The sequence below is a fragment of the Fundulus heteroclitus genome, chromosome 21, assembly GCF_011125445.2.
Source record: "Fundulus heteroclitus isolate FHET01 chromosome 21, MU-UCD_Fhet_4.1, whole genome shotgun sequence".
NCBI classification, from domain to species: Eukaryota; Metazoa; Chordata; class Actinopteri; order Cyprinodontiformes; family Fundulidae; genus Fundulus; species Fundulus heteroclitus.
This window is the reverse complement of record NC_046381.1, coordinates 9,162,780-9,185,043: the sequence shown is the minus strand read 5'-3', so window position 1 is coordinate 9,185,043 and position 22,264 is coordinate 9,162,780. Positions and strand designations below refer to the sequence as shown.

General features: G+C 40.8%; 1 protein-coding gene across 1 annotated transcript; it reads left to right on the top strand.

The window, feature by feature from the left end:
• Positions 1 to 237: 237 nt before the first annotated feature.
• On the top strand, positions 238 to 11,913 carry LOC105918111 (ubiquitin thioesterase otulin). The gene is made up of 9 exons (XM_036125741.1): positions 238 to 242; positions 1,978 to 2,130; positions 2,299 to 2,553; positions 3,204 to 3,283; positions 3,372 to 3,478; positions 3,581 to 3,724; positions 5,830 to 5,961; positions 10,417 to 10,686; positions 11,321 to 11,913. The coding sequence occupies exons 1-9, from the start codon at positions 238 to 240 to the stop codon at positions 11,519 to 11,521; spliced, it is 1,347 nt and encodes a 448-aa protein (XP_035981634.1). The 3' UTR covers positions 11,522 to 11,913.
• The last annotated feature ends 10,351 nt before the right edge of the window (positions 11,914 to 22,264 follow it).

Here is a 22,264-nt window from a genome sequence, read left to right as displayed (position 1 = left end):
ATTGCAGTTTTGAAGAGAACTTTTCAAAGCTGTGAATAAAGTTGAATATATTACACTCTCTGTGACATAAATGTAACTTTTTAAAAGGTTTTTAGGTGAGAAGTTAGCTATGTTAAACCTGAATATCTGCTCGGTTTGTTGACATGTCGCTTAATTTAAAAAAAATTTGCCAAACTCGCCTCATCGTCCTCCAGCCGGCTCGCCATACTGAGAGAGAGAGAACGTCTTTCTGGCACGATGCTGTCAGACTTTCTGCTGCGAGAAATAATTCAGATATCTAATGTCAGTGTTTGGTTAGTTCATTACTATTATTCTCCTATAAATAAACTGATTTAAGCTTTGCTCAGATAGTTACAGGGACAGTGTTTAAGTTGGAAAATGTTTCACTAAATTACACAAATGGTATTCGTCAACAAATGACGTTCGTTAAGTGGTATATTTCAACATAAAGTTAAACATTTGGCTGATTAGTAAGCTAACTAGAGCATAACAATATATTATAAAGCAACATTTTAAATAAAATATTGTTGGCCACAATGAATATGAAGGGGGAAATAAAAAACGTTTATCCTGTAACTATCCTGCAAAGTTACTTTTATTCTGAAATCCACTGCAATTCACTGAAATTAAAAGCTGTATGCAAACGAAATTTCGTTCTGTACGCATACAAAATGACAAAGTTTGTCTAAGTTTAGTCATTTACGGTGGAGACGACAGGATTAACCTTCAGGCTCGGTTTGTTTAGCTTCACAGCTGCTTCACGCTGGTTAGGTTAGGGCAGGCATGTCCAAAGTGCGGCCCGGGGGCCATTTGTGGCCCCTGTGCTGATTTTGAGTGGCCCTCTAACTGCATTTCAAGAAAGATTTGGTCCACCAGCACAGGCTGATGCAGATGGAAGATTTTAGTTTTTAATTAGGGCAAAATTATTCTAGAAAAGTCAGAATCCTACAATTGAAAATGTTAAAGTTTTCATCTTTTAATAAACACCCTTCTGTCATTCTCTTTAATTTCATAGTAACATCTATCCAATGACATTTAATGACTCAAATTCAGACTTTGGTGCATTAAAATCTGCTTTGAACTAAATTATTAAAATTGGCTAACTACAGCAAGTGTTTTCAAAGAACAACCGACCCAAACGCTGTTCTGATATTGCTAGACCAAAAACAGTTCATTGTTGTTAAAGAGTCAAATTAAATTATTCTAAATAATTTGCAAACTGGACGACCATCTTTTAATACGACAAATAAGCAAAACTCTTTTTTTTAAACTTTGGATATACAGTGATTTACACATTCATTTCCTACAACGGACTAATTTATGTATTTAAAATTATCATATTTTGTAGCGCAAGCAAATTAACATATTTTTTTTGGTTTAAAAAATGTTTTTATTAATTTTTTGGCCCTTGAGTTCCTTTGACTTGACAATTTCGGCCCACGTACCGAAAAGTTTGGACACCCCTGGGTTAGGGCGATGGAGGCCAGACAAGCTGGTCTCTCCCGGTCTTTTTCACGGCCCACATAGACCGGGTTTTTATAAAGATGCAGAGATGGACCCATAAACTGGGTGGTGCCCGTTATAAATGATCACAGAACAGACATTTATCTTCATGTTACTGTAGCTAAAGGTTGAATGACTGCGTCCTGCTTTTCATTGGAAACCGGTAGAAATGTGAGGTAAGCTGCTGCGAAAACCGAAGAAACCCTCCTTACAGGACAGATGTGATAAAAAACAAATCCCATTCAGACGAGGAGGGAAAACCTTTTTTAGCTGCTGAGAACACCGTAGATTAAAAAGGATCAACAGGCAGAATATGTCTGTCAGTTTCAGTTTCAGTTTTTTTTTTTTTTTTTTTACCAGAGTTGCGTAATACCTGCCTGTTCAGTCCCAAGTTCATCGCTGCTGTAACGTTTAATGGCCTCAGTCATATCTATACGCACTAAACTCACTAAGCGTCTGCCTTTCTGTGTGCAGTTCTGACCATTCGGACGTGATAAGCCATGCTCTCCCTCAGCCTCCTGCTTCCGGATCAGAGCCAGGAGAACCCGGCGGCGCTCAGGAGAAACTGGACCCTGACGGCCCAGAGGAGAAGCCAGACGTGGCGTCTGCAGCCGAGGCCAAGGACGGGTCAGCGAGTTCATGCGTTGTTGTGTGAAAGCAAGAGAAATGTTTACAGAAACTGGCCGCTTGTGTGTTTTCTGGCCACTAGGGGGAGCAAGACACCATCCTTTTTTTATTTGTCTTGCAGCCTTTAACAGGTTTTATGTTTTTTCTGCATCTTCTGTACATCTACAGTGATCCAGACGACGAACACGGGGATTCCCTCTGCAGCTTAGATCGGCAGGAAAAGACACATCCTTCAGGTCCTGCGGAGGACACCGGGGAGGAAACTGGTACGAACGTCCCCGAAGACGAGGAGGAGGAGGACGACGGAGAGAAGCAGGAGGCGGTGGAGGCGGGTTCAGCCGAGGCAGAGGCTCCTACAGAGATCCAGGAGGAGCCTTCGTGTGTAAAGGGCGACGATGAAGAGGACGGCGATGAGGACGACAGGTCTGTGACGTTGAGTGTTTTTGTCTGAGGAAGGTTTAGGTTGTTTACGTTGTTCCTCACTGCAAAAATGGATCTTAAAATAAGTAAAATGTTCTTAAAGTTAATGTATTTGTCCTTGATTTGAGCAGGTAAATAAGACTATCTGTCAATGGAATGAGTATTTTGACCCCTAAAATAAGATAATTAGACATCCTGCACTTGAAATAAGATGATGGAGATGAATTGTTGCTATTTTATGTGCAAGAATCTGATTCCACTGGCAAATCATCTTAATTACCTGCTCAGATCAAGGACAAATACACTCATTTTAAGAAAATTTTTACTTATTTTAAGTTCCGTTTTTGCAGAAACGTCTGAAGGCCGTTTAATCTAATTAAAAATATAGTTTCAATTAATTAACCATTAATATAAGTGGTTTCTGTTGTGCTTTTATGTTTTAAACATTTTTTCTTGTGTCACTAACCCCTTAGAGGAGCCTTAGCGGTTAACTTGGTGCTGTTTATTTTTAGCATTGAGCTAATCCGCCGTGTACTCTCCAGAGATAACACCTTCCTCCTACAAGTGTTAGAATTAAACCCCAAGCACTCATAGAGGAGGTTTTTCTGCTTTAACACGTCATAAAAATGACGCCATACCCGTTTCCCTTTTAGTGAGGAAGACCTGTACCGAGGAGAGGAAGAGCTGTCTGCATCGCCGGGTCGTCATCCGGGGCCGACGTCCGACGCAGAAAGTAAATGTTTGTGCTTTGCCTTTATGCTCTAAAATCGATGTGGAAACATCAAAATAATAACCCTGTGCAACATCTGGTCTCCCCTCAGGTTTAAAGGTACAGGACAGCTGCAGCTTGTCCCCAGCTGTGGATATCCTGTCCTACAGCGAGAGGGAGTGGAAAGGAAACACTGCCAAAAGCGCTCTCATCAGGAAGGTGGGTGCCTTCGGACGAAGCGCGTCCCGTTTTAGACGGTCGGTTTTTGTCCGCTGCGTGAACCTCTGAGGGGCTTCTTGTGTTTTGTTTTTTTCACTGCAGGGCTACAAAGAGATGTCCGCCAAGTTCGGCAGCGTGAGGAGAGTCAGAGGGGACAACTACTGCGCCCTGCGAGCCACCTTGTTCCAGGTGTTGTCCCAGAGCAGCCAGGTGCCCCAGTGGCTGCAAGAGGACGCCGTTTTACTGGTACGTCTCTACAGCTCCAGAGATTATGGAAATTTAGGTTAAATTTGTTTCAGTAGTGTTTGCAAAAATCTTTTTGGGATCCTTCCACAAGCTTCTATCTATCTATGCTAGATAAACCCACAGATAATGGTGACTTTGAGCCACTTTTTAACTAATGTGGTGGTACGCTGCAGCTCTTAGGGCAGTTTGTGTCCAAACATTAACCTCCTGGCCTATTTTCCCATCTTAATATACAATTTTGCAATAAATGACACTAGTAAAAAAAAACATGCTCGTTAAAAGAAAAATAATGTTTTATTTTCAAGCACTTTTCATAAATGGAATGAAAACATCCTGGTGCCATAAAATGTTACTCTGGCCAACAAAGAACAAATCACTAATAATAACGCCCTGATGTTTACACAATGTGTAAACAAATGTGTAAATAAATAAAAATGTCGTGCTGAAATATTTTTTTTGCCTCTTAACAGGGCAGTCAAAAGTAGCCGGTCAAGTAGCCGGTAGCAGCTCTTGCCGCCGCCTACATTTCCCTGATCATATAATGGAGCGATATTTGTGCCTTCTGGTTGAGCTCGCAGGAACCAATCCGAGCTCAACTCTGAAAAACTCTTCTCGCGCAACGCTCATTGGAGAAACAGCCAAGCACAGCTGGTGTTGAGCATGGAATGAGCAGGTCGAGCTGCGAGCAGAGAAGGAACCGAGCGCTCGCGTTTTGTCTCACTGCGCGCTCGGACGTTAGTAAATTGTCATATTCACCTAATCTGATCTGTTTTATATGGTGCTAGTAATTCAAATTCAACTAATTTTATGCAAATTTGTTCAAAACCGTGTTAAAACATGATAACGTGAAAAAATGTTAAATTCAACTAATTTTATGCAAATTTGTTCAAAACCTTGTTAAAACATTTTTTCACAACATGTGAAAAATGTTTTAAGAATAATAATAAAAAAACAAAGGTTGTTTTTGAAGAATTGATCATTCACTTTTTTTGCTTTTTATTCAATTTAAAACATGCATTCTGATTCTATTCTTTAAATAATCACCTGTCTTGAAAGCTTCCAAAATACATCAGGGAGACTATTTTTCAAAATTCTCCCCTTCGGGGTTTGGGCACCGGCATAAGTGCACCCTCCTACCTGATAGTGTTTGGCCTGCTACTGTAAAAAAGTTTGACTGCCCTGTCTTAAACAAAGATGGACATGGTATTAAGCATTTACATATAAAGTAATACTAATTTTACATTTTAGAGATAAAAAAACAACAAATTAATAAGCATTAAAGTACGGTTTATGGGTTGGGCTGATGCAATGTCATCAGCTTGTAAAACAAAAAAACTCATCTTCAGAACCAATCTCTGCTCAAAATGATGATCTGCACCGCCTAATCTACTTTCAGCAGTTATCATCAGGTATTGCACCGTAAACTGCAGAAAATACGGACAGAGTTGCTCTTCCTGTCTTTACTCCCTCCTATGTGAGTCTAGAGGAGGATGCGCTGCAGCGCGTAATGAGGCGGAGTGATATTTACTCACTGTGTCTGTAGTGTGGCAGCGCCACTTATTTTAGAGCCCAAAATAAGCGACTTAACTCTCAGAAACGAGCACAAAAAACTGCAACCCGCAACTCATTAAATTTACAAGCGACTTTAGAAAAAAGAAGCCCAAAGTCGCATGAAATAAGCGGACTTGGCAACAGTGAGCGCGGCTCTGTTTTGCTAGTCGCTAGCATTCCTTAAACTACGGAAAGAGCTGAGGGTAAAAAAAAAACTGTCCGAGGAAACAATGCATTAACGCGATTAATGCGTGTTTAAAAAAAGTTGCCGTTATGGTTTAACAAAGTTAATGCATCAACGCATTACTGACAGCTATATATATATATATATATATATATATATATATATATATATATATATATATATATATATATATATATATATATATATATATATATATATATGTATTAGTGAAGTGCACCAGTCCCTCCTGCAGCAAAACACCCGCCAAGTATTTTTTTAGAGTCAACACAGACCTTTCTTAGCTTTCAGACTAAGACAACAGTTGGAATATTTATTTATTTATTTAATGTTTATTTGCTCTTGTTTGAAGCTGCCAAAGCAACTGGAGGCCCAGGAAGGGCTGATAAGCCAGTGGCGGTTTCCTGGACAGAGCGTGCCCAGAGACGGCACGGAGAATCCCACCGAGCGGCTGAAGGGCTACATGGAGCTGCTCCGAAACACGGTACGGCCTTCAAGTGGGGCTGGGAGAGAAACGCCGGGGTACCGATGATCATCCGCAGAGGTTGGGTTTGACCGCTGCCGTGTGTTAACAGGAGGCTGCCTCTTAAAGGCGAAAAGAATGGGGACAACATGGCTTCAGTAAATTAAACGTTGTTGATTGAAGCTAAAGGATGTGCTGTTATATAAAGACGTCAGATGAAACGCTCTTTTCTTAAGCCTGTTTGTCTGCTGACTCAGCAGGGCGGCAGAATCAGGAGCTGATGATGGAAAACAGGAGCACAGATTAGTTAATTAGATTGAGCACAGAAATTAAAGAAGGATATTCCCACATTCATATTATTTTTCACTCGTTGGTTGTATTAATTATTAAACTAACCTGGTCATTTGCAGCATATGTATTACTTTTATGTGTTTTAGGCATTTCTGTTCTCGTTTACACTGAGCAGGTATGTTAACTGTGTCCCGCTTCAGTTTGTTTGACTTTCTGAGGCAGTATTTGCTTTCATAAAGACTTTCTCCACCTTTAATTAAACCAACTCCGGCACCTCCATGACTCTTATGCTCCTCTCGTTCTCCAAATCGGTATTTCGCCTTCCCACCACAACGTTACGGCCACGGTTGTCACCCACTGTGAACTTACTGGAGGTTTTCTGCACTTCCACCATCACTTCCTGCCTTCCTCTGGAGGCAGATACGCTACTAAGTGTTTTATTTGCTTCAATAGTGGATGAAGGTGTGCTTCCTTTTGAGAGCCCAACAGATATATTTAGCAATTAAAATGGGAAATCTCCAAATTTCCCATTATCACTCCGCATATGTGCAATTTGGAGGCGTGTGCACACTTCTCCCCATCTAGGGTAGAACTCCCTGGCAGTTCATTTCAGGCCAAACTCTGACCTGCACAATCACACAGATTGCTTGGTGTGTTGTAGTCGGGACGCTCTGAGCGTAAATCCACGTGCCACATAAAAACGTTAGAGTAAATCCCCTAGAGTCACAACAGCTCAGTGTGGGAGTGATGAGGCTGTCGACTTGGCATGGAGCCAGTCCCGCTTCAGAGTCTGAGACAAATCCACGCTGGTGGTGCTGCCCACAGGTCATGGATAACCAGCCGCTCCTCAGACATGCTGACAGCACAATAATAAAGCAGCGTAACCTCACCACAGACGCTCTAAGCCAGGCATGTCCAAAGTGCGGCCCGGGGGCCATTTGTGGCCCCTGTGCTGATTTTGAGTGGCCCTCTAACTGCATTTCAAGAAAGATTTGGTCCACCAGCTCAGGCTGATGCAGATGGAAGATTTTAGTGTTTAATTAGGGCAAAATTATTCTAGAAAAGTCAGAATCCTACAAGTGAAAATGTTAAGGTTTTCATCTTTTAATAAACACCCTTCTGTCATTCTCTTTAATTTCATAGTGACATCTATCCAATGACATTTAATGACGCAAATTCAGACTTTGGTGCATTAAAATCTGCTTTGAACTAAATTATTAAAATTGGCTAACTACAGCAAGTGTTTTCAAAGAACAACCGACCCAAACGCTGTTCTGATATTGCTAGACCAAAAAGAGTTCATTGTTGTTAAAGAGTCAAATTAAATTATTCTTAATAATTTTCAAACTGGACGACCATCTTTTAATACGACAAATAAGCAAAACTCTTTTTTTTAAACTTTGGATATACAGTGATTTACAAATTAATTTCCTACAACGGACTAATTTATGTATTTAAAATTATCATATTTTGTAGCGCAAGCAAATTAACATATTTCTTTGGTTTAAAAAATGTTTTTATCAATTTTTTGGCCCTTGAGTTCCTTTGACTTGACAATTTCGGCCCACGTACCGAAAAGTTTGGACACCCCTGCTCTAAGCAGAGGAGGTACTCTGGAGGTCCGTCACCGGTCGTACGGAGCACTCTGGTGTTAGTTACCCCAGACGCCAAGGCGAGTTTACTTATGAAGTACTTTTCAGTAACAAGACGATTAAAAGTGCTGCAGACTTCTCCAGGAAGCTGCAAGGCCTTCCAGGTTTGACTCATTTAGTTTTTTTTTATTGCCGCGGTGCCGACTCAAACGGTATCAAACCTTTATTCAGTCTGAACATTAAACCCGTACCTTATTTAAATCTGTTGCTGCATTTCTTTTACGGCATTTAAGCTTTTAAATGACTAAGATAAGATGATTCTGTCCTCGTTTCTGGCCCAATAAACAACAAAATAATCTACGTTCACGGCAAACAAAATGCTGTAGTACATTTTGTTTTCTGTTTTCTTTGTAAGACCACAAATCAGCTGTTTAAATTAACCTTAGTTTAAATTAAATCAAATGTTTTTTATTTTAATATATAAAAAAGTGAATGAATTATTTAAATGTAAGAAAAAAAGGTTTTAAGAAATTAAAGACATAATACAAATATTAATCTAAAGAATACAATAAAAGTTAATTATCTGGTTTTATACCATGGTCTGGGTGAACAGGACACCTATTAAAAAAAGTTACAGTCAAATTGCCTGATCGTTCAAAATTATTATTATTAACTCAAACGTTAGCTGGTTAGCGTCACACCAAGAGACGTTAAATAGTTCTCTGTTGCTTCTTATGAAAAAGACATAAAAGTATTAGGGCTGGGCAACGATTAAAATATTTTATTAATTAATCGCGATTAATCAGGGCGATTAATCGCGATTAATCGCATTGTATTTACAAACTCCAAGAATGAATTCAAAAGTAGTGTAAAGAGCACTTTTATTTTAATGTTCTGCTGCCATATGAACAAAAGTGTTGTAACATTTGTAGCACTTATCAGTAACACATATTTAGTGTAAAGCTCAACTTAAACATGTAAAACAAAAAATAGCAATAATAATAAATTAAAGCTTATTGTCACTGACAGGGAATTCTCTTTATGGGGAAAAAATCTACCAAAAACAGGCAATTTCTGAGGTAACAGCAGGGAGCAGCATTACCATTTTATGTTCAATACCAAAGTTTAACTTGGCAGTGGTTACAACTAACTTGTTTCTGTCATATTCCATGCTGGAAGAACTTTAAACTGAAATGCTTGCTAACTCGATATGCTTGCGTTTATTTGACGTTGACACGCGGTTTTTTGTTGTTGCTTTCTCGCGCGCATATAGTGAATGGCAGGGGGAAAACAGGCAAAAACACATGGATACTTTCAAACGAGAAGCGACTTCACCGACAGCGTCGATGCAGACCCCCGCTCCGCTCCGCACAAAACTTGTTCCGTTCGCCAACTCACCGCCTCGCCTAAGCAAATTCCTGCGGGAAACACCGCCTTCCGCATGTCGGCTTTGTTTTTTTCCTGCCAGCACCTTTCTTACTCTGAATCCAAGGTTTGGCTGACAGCGAGGTTATTGGCGCATTATCGCCACCTACTGTTCTGATTCAAACCCCTACACCGCAGCAACAGACCTTCACAACATAAAAGCATGTAAGCAACGCGCGTTAAAGAAAATATCGCCGTTAATAGGCTAATGAGTTAACGCGAAATTAACGCGTTAACTTGCCCAGCCCTAAAAAGTATTAATAATTCATTTCATATTTCTTTCTTTCGTAAGTGACCATGGAATAAGCGGGATAACGCCCTTGGGAGTCAGATATTATATCTCCTTCTCCTCCGCGTTAATTTCCGATAATGGACATATCCCTTAAACGTGACTAAGTTAAATAATTGTTCTTTTTTTTTTTTTTTCTTTCCCCAGTGTCCTGTCTAGCAATGTGGCAATACGAATTGATGTCTTAATGCCAAATAGAGCTCGACAGATTTTACTTTCACAAGTGGAGCAAACAGCTTTCGCCATAATGCTCCGCTTGATTTGTGTGTGTAAATAGCTTTATTGTGATTCCTGCAGGGAGAATTTCAAATTATATGGACGCTACAATGGGAAAGTAGGAGAGTAAAAGAAAAACAAGAAGAGAAAAAAAAAAGAGAAAGAAGAGGTGAAAGAAAGAAGAGATAAAAGGAAGAGAATGATAAAATGTCCTCTGTCTGCTCCATCACCTGGAAAGAGACACAAAAAGAAGAGCACAACCAACAGACATAAAGCAACAGATACAATCGTGTAACACCTTGATACCATTGCTAAATCATATGTATTATTATTTAAGCTGACATGTGTAATGTGATACCTAAAAAAAAAAAAAGGTAAAAGAAAGTAAATAAATTATAGCCTTTCTGTATATAAGTGAACATTTAATACCTGGGACCCAGCACCTGTGGGAGATTGTGAGAGTGCACTAGTTTAGGTGAAAATTATCCAGAAGGAAATGGCTTGATAGTGATTGTGGAGAACCAAAGACCCACCTTCCCCGAGCACAGAGGCAGGGGTCAGGGGACCCCTGCCTCTGTGCAGTTAAATAATTTTAATCAACACAAGGAAAACCTTTCCTCTATTTTAATGTAGACGAGTCTCTGTGTTTCTGTCACCGTTCAGTGGCGGGCGGCGGCGGACTGCCCCGGCGCTGCGGAGCGGCAGCAGCTCTGCGAGCGGCTCTTCCAGGGCGGGGAGGTGGAGCTGGGGATGCTGGAGGCGCTGAAGCTGCTGATGCTGGGCCGGGCGTCGGAGCTGCACGGCCGCATGCAGGCGGGCGAAGACGTGCCGCTCTTCTGCTGGCTGCTGTTCGCCCGCGACTCGTCCGCCTCGCCGCGCTCCTTCCTCTCCAACCACCTCAGGCACGTGGGCCTCAGCGCCGGGCTGGAGCAGGTAAGCCAGAACCTCCCTTTGTGTTGCACTGCAAAAACAGAACTAAAAATAAGTTACATTTTCTTAAAATAAGTGTATTTGTCCTTGATTTGAGCAGGTAAATAAGACTATTTGCCAATGGAATATGATTTTTCCTCTTAAAATAGGAACAACTCATCTCCATCATCTTATTTCAAGTGCAGGATGTCTAATTATCTTATTTTAGGGGTAAAGATACTCATTCCATTGGCAGATAATCTTATTTACTGGCTCAAATCGAGGACAAATAGACTAACTTTTAAGAACATTTTACTTGTTTTTGCATCCGTTTTTGCAGTGTGAGATGGTTGGACTCTTCCTTTTGAATAAATTTGAATAGAACCCGAGCTGCAAACAAGCGGGTTGTGTGTGTTAAAAGAGGAGCAGGACTTTATAGGCAAACATGCCAGAGCTTGAGAATCTAATTCTTTTCCCTGCATTAATGAAAGACTACGCCCTCCGCTATAACTCTCCACCCTAATTACTGTGTGCCCGCGCGGCTGATTAAACACGCTGCTGTTTGGTTAGTCCGTCCAAGTTCTTGTGGACCTCTGCAATTATCTGTTGTTTTTTTATTTGCTTCTTTCCACCCCCCCCCCCCCCCCCCCCCCCCCAGGTGGAGATGTTCCTGCTCGGCTACGCCCTGCAGCACACCATTCAGGTTTACAGGCTGTACAAGGCCAACACGGAGGAGTTCGTCACCTTCTACCCGGACGACCACAGGGACGACTGGCCGACCGTCAGCCTCGTCACCGAGGACGACCGCCACTACAACGTGCCGGCCGCCGAGGCCAGCGAGGAGCTCGCCTCCAGCTGATTAACGCTGCGGGGAAAGACCTCCTGCCGCGCAAAAACGCCCCTCAGGTCAATCAGAGCGGCACCGTTACGCCGCCCTCCAGGTGTAACGCTGGGATATATGCTTCTCGCCTTACGTACGCAAAGCCACAGAGTCTCCACTACGTACTTTTTGGGTTTTTATCCAAAAAGAGAAAAAGGCAGGTGTTAAACAGCCTGGGTGGAGCATATGAGGCACTTCAAATCGTCCAATTCAGATCTGAAATCGGTGCGATCGCATCATTCCTTTCGTTTTTTTTACGTTCTGTGCCATAAAGCTTGATTTTTTAATTTTATTTTTTTGGTGTTGTTGCCACACTGCAAAAACGGATCTAAAAATAAGTCAAATGTTCATCAAGTTAGTGTATTTATCCTTGATTTGAACAAGTAAATACGATTAGCTGCCAATGGAATGAGTATTTGTACCCCTAAAATAAGATAATTAGACATCCTGCACTTGAAATAAGATGATTGAGATGAGTTGTTCCTATTTTAAGTGGAAAAATCTTATTCCATTGGCAAATAGTCTTATTTACCTGCTGAAATCAAGGACAAATACAGTAATTTCAAGAAAATTTTACTTATTTTTAGTTCTGTTTTTGCAGTGCAAACAACTTTCCTTCTAAAAACCGAGGAAAGTCGCCTGAATCGGAGTGACGTTGGTTTACAATAATCCATGAATGTTGTCGGGAGTCCTGTAATAAAACTATGTCCTTATTAATTAGTTTAACGCCTAATATAGGCGGGGAAATGACTCATTTGCTGATATTCGGTTGTGGTTTTTACAATTTTATAGGAGATGAAGCGAGCTTCTGAAGTGACAAAGTGTTAATTTTATTGTTTTAGATGCATCTGTTTGTTTATGTCAAGTTCCCATATTTACTCAGGGTTCGGTTCCCGGTTAATTTCTTTATTTAAAGCTGCAGCAGGGAGACGCCCGAACAAGCATCTCTTCCAGGTCCCTGCCTCCTGCTTTCTGCCGCCGGCCAGTAAGCAAAAAAAAAAAAATTAAACAAATCAAGCAGAAATGTGGCTAACTGCGTTGGTTTTGAATCCTTTCAGGACGCGTGGTTCCCTCCACCTCTGAAAAGCCACTTTGATGTTTTTCATTCTTTTATTTCGGGCTCGGGCCTCCATTATTTTTATTTTAGCTTGCTTTTTGTCACCGGTCGTCTTCTCTTTACCCGTCTTTGTTTTCAAAAACGGGTAAACAGAATCCTGGATGGGCATCCGTCCTTTAATTGATCCATCCACCCATCCCAAGCCAGGTCTCGCTGCCTTTTATGGGTGAGTGGATGACGAATGTATGGGGCGGCGAATAAAATCTGGACATTTTCTTTACTTATCCTCCCCCTAACTTGTCTCCACACTGCAAAAAGGGAACTAAAAGTAGGTAAAATCCTCTTGAAATCAGTGTATTTTTCATTGATTTGAGCTGAAATTAGACTATTTGCCAATGGAATAATATTTTTACACTTAAAATAAGATGAGGGAGATGAATTTTTCTTATTTTTTTTCTTATTTAAGTGCAGAATGTCTAATTATTTTATATTAGGGGTAGAAATTCTCATTCCATTGGAAAATAGTCTTATTTAGCTGTTCAAATCAAGGAAAAATATACTAATTTCAAGAAAATGTTACCTACTTTTAGTTCCCTTTTTGCAGTGCATCCGTCTCCACAGCCAGCAGGAACCCTGTGGAGACGGATGGAGACGCTGAAGCATATATCCCAAAATGTAACCGCCTCCTGGTTAAAAAAACAAAAAAAAAAAAAACATGGTGATTTCAGACCCTGTACAAGATGTTTTTTTCTAAACGCTCTTGTCTGCACTGTACTGTAAGAGGTTTTTTCTCCCTATCTTGCTACATATCCGATCTTCTGGGATCATCCCTGGTGGATCCTGATCAGTTTCCGGTGATAGAAGTTTAAAAAGCAGCGGAGGAGCTGAAAGAGACAAAAAATACGGACTACGTCATGTTTACACTGGGCCTTTTGTGTTTTTATTTATTGTTATGATGGTGGAATAAGAAGGTATTTTTAATTTAGCGTGAGAGTTAAATTTACGACGGCTGAATTAGTCGATGAAGGGTTTCAGACGACGATCGGGAGACTCGGAGGATTAATGGCAGCCTCCGTGTCAGAGGCGTGACCCGTAACTGTTGTGTGTTTTTGTGCGCGTCGAGCTCAGAGAGTAACATGTTGCCTTTTTAACCAAGAACGAGAGCGGGCGAAATGTGCCAATGTTGCTGCAAAAAAACATAATAATAATAATAATGATAAAAACTGGCGGATGCTTCAACCAGCAGCCACAGGAGGTATGAAAATAAAAAAAAGGCTCGCTTGGTCCTCCATGTTGCCTTAGAAATGATGCACAACGTGAATGAATGTTGTCGGTCATTTGTGGTACGAGTCTATACCTTGTCGGATTTGTTACGCCGTTTGCAGGTACGATCTTGCACTGTCAGTTTTTATTGGCATTGAAATAAACTGAACATTTTGGAGAAAAAAAAAAAGCTTCAGGCTGTTTTTTGATCTCTTCTGTTTTACGTGAACGAGCTTCAGAGATTAAACGTCAACCTTCCTCGTGTCACCTTTAAAAAAGACCTACTTAAAGCAGCACAACCATAACTTGAACCTAAAGATCGGATTGGACGGTGGTCGGCCTGTGAAGATCGGTTTGATGAATGAATGTCGATCAGAACGGCTCTACTGTTGCTGAGATTGTACATCTTTACCCTAACAGGTTTTCTACCAGGATTCCCCTACATTCGGCAACACCCCCTCAGCATGAGGCTGCCACCACCGTGCTTCCTGGTGGATGTCATGTTCTCATCGCTCAGTATTGGTTTTCATTCAGACAGCATTTCACCTTCTCATTTGACCAGAGCAGTTCTTCCCAGTGTTAGCCGCATTTCCAACATGGCTAATGCCAAACGTGACACTTTAATTCATTATTTAAACCTTTTTTTGTTTTTGTTTATTCTTGCCACACTTTCATGTAGGACATGTTTTTGGATGGAAAATCTATTCGTCAATTCAGTTTTATTTATATACAAAGTCATCTGCATCGTTGATGGCTTTGCAGCAATCCCTCATACTGAGCATGCATGAAGCGACAGTGGAGAGGAAAACTCCCCTTTAACAGGAAGGAAAAACCTCCAGCAGAACCAGGCTCAGTGTGAACGGTCATCTGCCTCGACCGACTCGGTGTTAGAGAAGACAGAGCAGAGACACAGAAAGCACAGAAGCACACATTGATCCAGGAATCCTTTCTATGTTATATGGTAATGGCGGATGAGCCGTCATTACCATATAACCTATCTATACCTACTATGAAGAGAAAAAGGACAAAAAATGATGTTACAACAAACTGCAAATTGGAGAGCAGTAGGAGAACTTAGCAGAGGGAGAGAAATGGAGCATGATGTCCTCCAGCATAGGGGGACCAGACGTCCCTGATTGCTGGGGACTGTCCCTGTTTTAGATGACCTGTCCCTGGAAATGTCCCCAATTTGAGTGTATGATGATGGAGTAAACAATTTAGCACAAAAAAAAGTTATTTACCCTGCTGAAAGCTGCACTTTTGGGATTTCCTGACAGCAAAGAATTACAATAGTCCAGCCTTGAAGCAACAAATGCATGGACTAGTTATTCAGCATCACTCCTGGACAGAATATTTTAATTTTGGCGATATTCCGGAGGTGAATTTAAGGAAACCCTTGAAAACTGTTTAATAAGGTTATGTTCTGGTCAAAAATAACACCAGTGGTTGTGAGGAAATATTGCTTTTTCACAATCAAAATGCACATTTTGAGCGGAACCAATTTAGTCTAGGATAGTATTTAACCCAAAATCAGAGAAGAAGTCCAAGAACTGATGTAAAAACCTGAGAGTAAGGGCCTGGTGGACGATTTCCCTCCTGAGCTGTGGATCTCTGCAGCTCCCCCAGAGTTCACATGAGCATCTTGGCTCCTTGGATTGATGCCGGGCCTGTAGTTTGGGTGGACGTCCGTGTCTTGGTAGGTTTGCAGTTGCATTACACTCATTACATGCTCAGATGATGGGGTTTATAACCTAACCCTGCTTTTGACACACCCACAATATTATTACTTAATGAAATTACACATGGATTATATTAACTAATTAGTTAACTTCTGAAGGAAAGTGGTTGCACCGGGTTTTATCTAGGTGGGTCAAAGGAAGCCGGACTGGGTACACGTGTCAATGTCAGTTGGTGAATACACCCAGAAGGAATGGCCTGGTTTCTGATATCATTCGGTGAATTCACTTTCCAAGAGCAGGACACTTCCTTCATTCCTACTGGCTACCCAACTGGTTCTGTAAGTAGACAGACAGAAACCAAACTTTTCTTAGAAGACTGGCAAACGTGGGCAATTGTGCGATGCACTGGTGCCAGTGACAGCCCCACACCCAGTGTCCGAAATTAACTTCCTGTTTCGCCAAGTTGGCCGGTAGATGTAAAAATAAACCGGCCAGGCATATTTTTTTTTACCGGCCAAAATATTAATCCTCACCAGACCTCTCAACCTTTACCAAAAATTAAGAGTGAGATTGTTAATTTTGGGGGGCCGTGGTTGGGGGGAGAGGCTGACTGGACCCTGGAAGAAAAATCTTTGTTTCCTACCTTTGATAGGAAAACATTAAGTTTATTATAAAAGGCACAATATGAATTATCAGATTCACATCCAGGCAATAAAAAACATTATTCTATCCATGTTGGTCTCATTTGTGAATGAGGCAGAGTTTCATCAAGCCTATACGGTCCAACATTTTTCCCTCAGCTGCAACACTTAAAGCACGCTGGGGTTCACGCTGCGTCTTTACGCATGATCCAGCTGCTGGATAAACGGTGGGGAAAATGCATAAATGAAGACTGTAAAGGGCTCCTTTAGAGGGGAGAGAAGGAGAAATGGGTCTAAAGCCCCTGATGTTACAAGTTCCTTAAAATGACCCTTAAAAGTGCACACCTAAATTACATGTAACGTAATTTTGCGCACCTGAATCCAAGCGCAAGGAACCACGCCCACCGAGGCACCGCTGGTTCTGTGTCGTTAAAAACAAAACAGCATGAAATACAGCTACTGACTCTCCTATTGATTTCAATTGGGACATTTTGGTACGAGTGGAAGGACATTAAACGTAGGGATTCACGTGTTGAAGGCTGGCCGCTGATAAAAGCACCTGCCCCACACACACACACACACACACACACACACACACAGAAACTATGGAAACACTGATGTCTACATTATATAATTATATGCACACATGTGTCACCTGTTGTACAAATTATATTGTTTTTGTATTCCTTACCAAACTGTTTTTAAAACACTTCAATTCACTTAGCTGTAACAAATGAATTGTCTGATTGATCCGGTATATTTTACAGGTCTAGGAGAGTGATTTTGTCCAGCGAGGATGAAGATGATGATGATGACCCTCCAGCCTCCCTCTGGTCCGCCTTGACACCTCTACTGCCTTCATCCATCCTCACATCACATCCTGACACACAGTGATGCGAGAGAAACTGATTAGAATGTGTACTTTTCAATCAGCGTGTTAAATTGTCTGATTGAGGTGTCTGTGCTGACATCTCCTTTGCCTCTATCCAACTGGTCTACAATGACACCTTTTCTTGCTTTTAGGTCAACCACGTCACCACCCGAAACCGCGCAAATGCAAATAAGGGACAGTGTGTTTGTTCGCATCCTGACACTCCTTGAGGAACTCAAAGAAACCACACGAGTTCATGGAAGGATGTTGCAAACCCTGACACAGCATGGCAACAGTGACGACATCCTTGCTCTCATCCCAGATGGTTTCCCCCTAAAGACAGTTAGGGAGGTCAAAGTAATGGAGGAAAAACTGTCTGACCCAAGCTTCATGTCTGAACTGGTATGTATGTAAAGTCAAGGCTAGGCAAGGCAAATTTATTTATATAGCACAATTCAGTACAGAGACAATGCAAACTGCTTAACATGATTAAAATATAGGAAAATAAAACAGTGAAATGTGATTCAGTTTTATTGGGGGGCTGGCAGTAAATCTGATCTGAGCTGCAACAAATCATCAATAAATTGAACATTAATCAATAATTCAACTAATTGGCAACTATAGTTTTCTTAAAGCAAAAAAATCCTAATTCTCTGATTTCAGCTTCATAAATATGAATATTTCTGTTTTTTGTTCGTTCTTTCATGGCAATAAACTGAGTATCTCTTTGTTTTTTGGACAGAGCAAGAGATTTGGGAAGCACTGACATATTTCAAAATGTTTTAACATTTTATTGTTATAGCAACCAATCGATTAATTGTTGAAATAATCAACAATTATACATTAATCTGTATCGATAGATTAACCAACAATCAAAATAATCTAGATCCAGAGTTTGTCTTTTTGTCAGGTTTACTCCAGTGGCTGTAAAAATTATTTAGCTGGGGGTGCGCTTGTGGCGTAGCAGGTAGCGCGACCCATGTTTGGAGGCCTTTGGTCCGACCCGCGGTCCTTTGCTGCATGTCTCTCCCCTTCCTCCACCCCTTTCCTGTCAGTCTACTGTCAATAAAAGCGAGCCATTAGAAGCTGCAAAAAAAAAATAAAATAAAAAAAAAAGATTTAACTTTGTACTGACTTTGTTCCCCCTTAGGTCACAGTGGCAGACATTGGAGGGAGGACTGTGGATGAGGCCACAAGACGCATGATGGTCTTCATCATGGACCATGGCCTGTCAAGGCAGTAAAACTTTGTGGGCCGGAATGGAAAGCGGGAATTCAGGACTTTAAAGCTGTTTGAAGTCAAAATTGGTAAGTGCATAATGGATAATAACTGTAATATAGTAATTGTGGGATATTTGTATCTGTTGAGGAAAATTTATACTCATTTATTGGCTATGGCTGTTACTGTATGACTTGAAAGGGCATTATTTTTGGCTAGAAAGCTTAATTTAATGTAATTTGGATTTTCCAAGGTTCAATAATACGCTCACCTCAAGGACATAAATGTCCCCTAAAAACAGGTGCTCCAGAAATGTTATCAGATTAGTAATGTTTTCAAGATTTTCTTGCACAGATCTTCCAGTCGACAGCTGTTCTTATGAAAAAATTTACATTTTGTGTTTCTTTTCCCCTTAGTTTGTAATTTTTTATGGGCAATTTAGTAAAGCCAGATATTAGAAATAAATGCGACAGCCTTGGCCAGATAGCATTGAATTTTGATCTTTGTTTTTTTCTTTGCTTTTTCCCAGTTCATTCTGATGTTTGCAGGTTTGTAAAGTAAATTATGTAAAGGGATACTTCATCCAAAATTACAATTTAAACCTTGAGTGATTGATATAAAAGTGATCAGTTTTGAGTGAATATCACTTCAACATAGTTGACTTTACAATCCTCGCTGAGAGTTGTGTTGGCACATATGAAATGACCATAACATATGTTTCCTGCAGGACCTTTAAAGAAGAACTCATTAAGCCGCCAGATCACCAGGAATGATGTGGAGAGGGCAGTTTCGATCGGATCAAGGGACAGAGGAGGCAATAGACAGGCCTGACAGGTCCCTCCTTCTCCTACTAATTCCACTTCTTGCTCAGCGGAAGAAAATTTGTTGACTAGTTTCATAACTGGTTATAATGGTTCTTATAATCTGTATCATATCATGTGTGTGCGCGTGTGTATTATGTATCTGATTTAATCTGTAAAATACTATTATTGCATTTGACCTTATAAAAACATGAATAATGGCATGGCATTTTTATTTATAGTGTATAGAGGCAACTCACAGTTGATTGCATCAAAGTCTTAACAAGCAGCATTCACACAAAATAATACAAACAATTGTAATAATAAAGGTTACTAGCCTGGGTACAGTGTATTAAATAAGGACCCATAAGGCCCCATGTGGGCTTGCCCACAAGGGGCCACCATGGAACCCCCAGACAAAAGTAGCTGGGCCCCAGCTGGGCAGCCCAGATGGGGCCCACTCACCAGCCCACATCCAACCCGCATGGGCCCTGCATGGGTGTGTTGGCAGGGACTGGTTCTGAATAAAGGCTTTACCAATGGGAGCCGCTCTCGCCCCTTGCCTCCTGCTCCGCAGAAGGCAAAGTTTAGACTGAGCTCTGGATGGACAGAGCTGTGAACAGGTCATCCGCAGCACAGATGGGTTTTGTTATTTTTATGTTATTTTTAATTTATTTGGTACATTTACTCTGCATGTGGCAGCTAGCCCTCTGAAATTTACTCACATTTGGCGACTGGCGAGTGTTAATTTCGGACCCTGCCTACGCCGTGTTTAACAGTAGCCTCAACTTCACGCCTCCCAAACAGCTCCGTTTTTGTCGGGTCTGACCATAAAACCTCTCTGGAGACATTCGGCACGTCCAGGTGGGCGACCGCAAATTTCCGTCAGTTCGTCAGAACCGTCTCAGCGCACGTTGATGCTAAAATAGGCTTCAGGACGGTGGCTCTGAGGTCCCGCCAGCTTCCAGCTTCGGGTCTAGATGTTCTTGGATATTGCCGCCAATTTCCTTTGATCCAAGGGTGATGGATTGGGGTTAATAAATGTAGGACCAGATTAGGTGTTTTAACAGGACAATGAAGCCAAACAGGAATCAAAACTGGGTCAGGAGCGGATAAAACAGACTCATGCCCAACTTCTGGAAAGTACTGACTCCAATCAGACTTAAAATTCATGGATTGTCTAAAAAGCAGGACCTTTGCCGGGAAATCCAACCAATTTAAAAGAGATCCACCACTTCTGAGAAGAGTTGTCATATCAAACCAGAATCTTGTCGACAAAAAAACAGACAAACTGTAGTTTATCTGCAGTTTGTTAAGTTCAACTCGATTCAATTTTATTTATATAGCTCCAATTCATGGAACATGTCATCTCAAGGTACTTTCCAAAGTGAAATTCAATCAGATTATACAGATTGGTCAAAACAAAATTCCTACATAAGGGAACTCAGTTGATTGCTTCAAAGTCTTGACAAGCAGCATTCACTCCTGGAGAAGCGTAGAGCCACAGGGAGAGTCGTCTGCATTGTCCATGGCTTTGCAGCAATCCCTCATACTGAGCAAGCATGAAGTGACAGTGGAAAGAAAAACTCCCCTTTATTGGGAAGGAAAACCTCCAGCAGAATCAAACTCAGTGTGAACGGTCATCTGTCTTGACCGCAGGGGCGGATTTAGGAAATTTGGGGCCCTAGGCAAAGAAAGGCATGGGGCCCTCTGAATTATAAAGACAACACATAAAACTGACCCATTATACAGAGAAAATTTTTAATACAATAGACAATTATTTTTCTACCTTTTGTCCCTCTCTTCTTATCCCTTGTTGTCTTTCTCTGTTTTCTTTTGTCCCTTTTTCTAGTAGACAAGCCATGATCTGCTTATCTGTTCTCCATTTTTCATTTGAATGAAACAATAGCTGGAAGTAAATCTACACCCGTCTCCATTTCTTGGAAAGATCCTGTTCTTCACCTGGAGCGGTCCTCTCAGTACTATTGAGCAGCGTGCACAATCAGACAGCTGATTGGCCAGATCTGGGTCATCTTCAGGAAGTACACTGTGCTGACTGCTTACCAGCAGAGAGGATGATGATGGACCCTCTCAATCTGGTGGAACAACATCATTATCAAAGCCTGGCTGGATAATTTCGGAATTCTCTCTGTCAGAGCCCATCCCTGTCTCATTCTGAAAACTAACACAGAAAACACAGCATAAGGCTTTTACACAGTGGTTAAATGTATATTTACTCAATTGCTAAAGTAGAAATTTGAGGATTTCATGCAACTTTAAATTTTGTGTACGTCACTGTAACTCAGAGGAACATACTGCAATTTCTACTCTACTATTAACCTATTTATATGTTGGTTACGTATTTCAACACCATAATGCTCAGTGGAAACCTTGAGTGGTTAACATTATGTTAACATTAAAATGACAATTTAATTTTAACATTTGTGATAAACTGAATAAGTCTTTATTTTGAGGGATGAAGTCTTAAACCAGAACTCTTTAAAAGACTCATTTTCCGTCTTTTCAGACGGAAAATTAATTATAACAAAACAAAAATAAGATACATGTCAAAGGAAAGACTAATGATGCTAATAATATGACAATTTCTTAAACTACCGAACATTAAATTATTTTGTTTATAATTAACTCGACCCTTAACGTCCACAGCTGTACACAATAACACACATTAAAAGCAATGTTATTTCAAAGCTGTAATGGAGAGTGAGAAGTTGGTAATAACTTCCTTATGTTTTTTGAATGTATAACTTAAATTAAGGACTAAAACACCTGCCAGAACTACCTGTAAAAAACCTGAGGGGGATTTTAGAAAGAACACCAAGAGCCTGAAGTTTTCCTGAATATCCATATTAAAAAAAACACCTAAAAATTTGATTTCTAATCGTTTGTAGCAAATACAAACAAAATTCAAAACTTACTTTAAAATTAGCCATCTTCAATAAAGGTACATAAATACTTATATATAGGGGGAACGTCCCCTTCGACGGCTTAACACTCACCGTTCATCTCCACGCGACGAATCTTCCCCAGCAGCTGCCACATTGATCCAGGAATCTGTTCTACATTAGATGGTAATAGTGGATGCTAGTCTTAAAAGTAGACGGGGTGTCTGCCTCACGGACCAAAACTGGGAGTTGGTTCCACAGGAGAGGAGCCTGATAGCTAAAGGATCTGC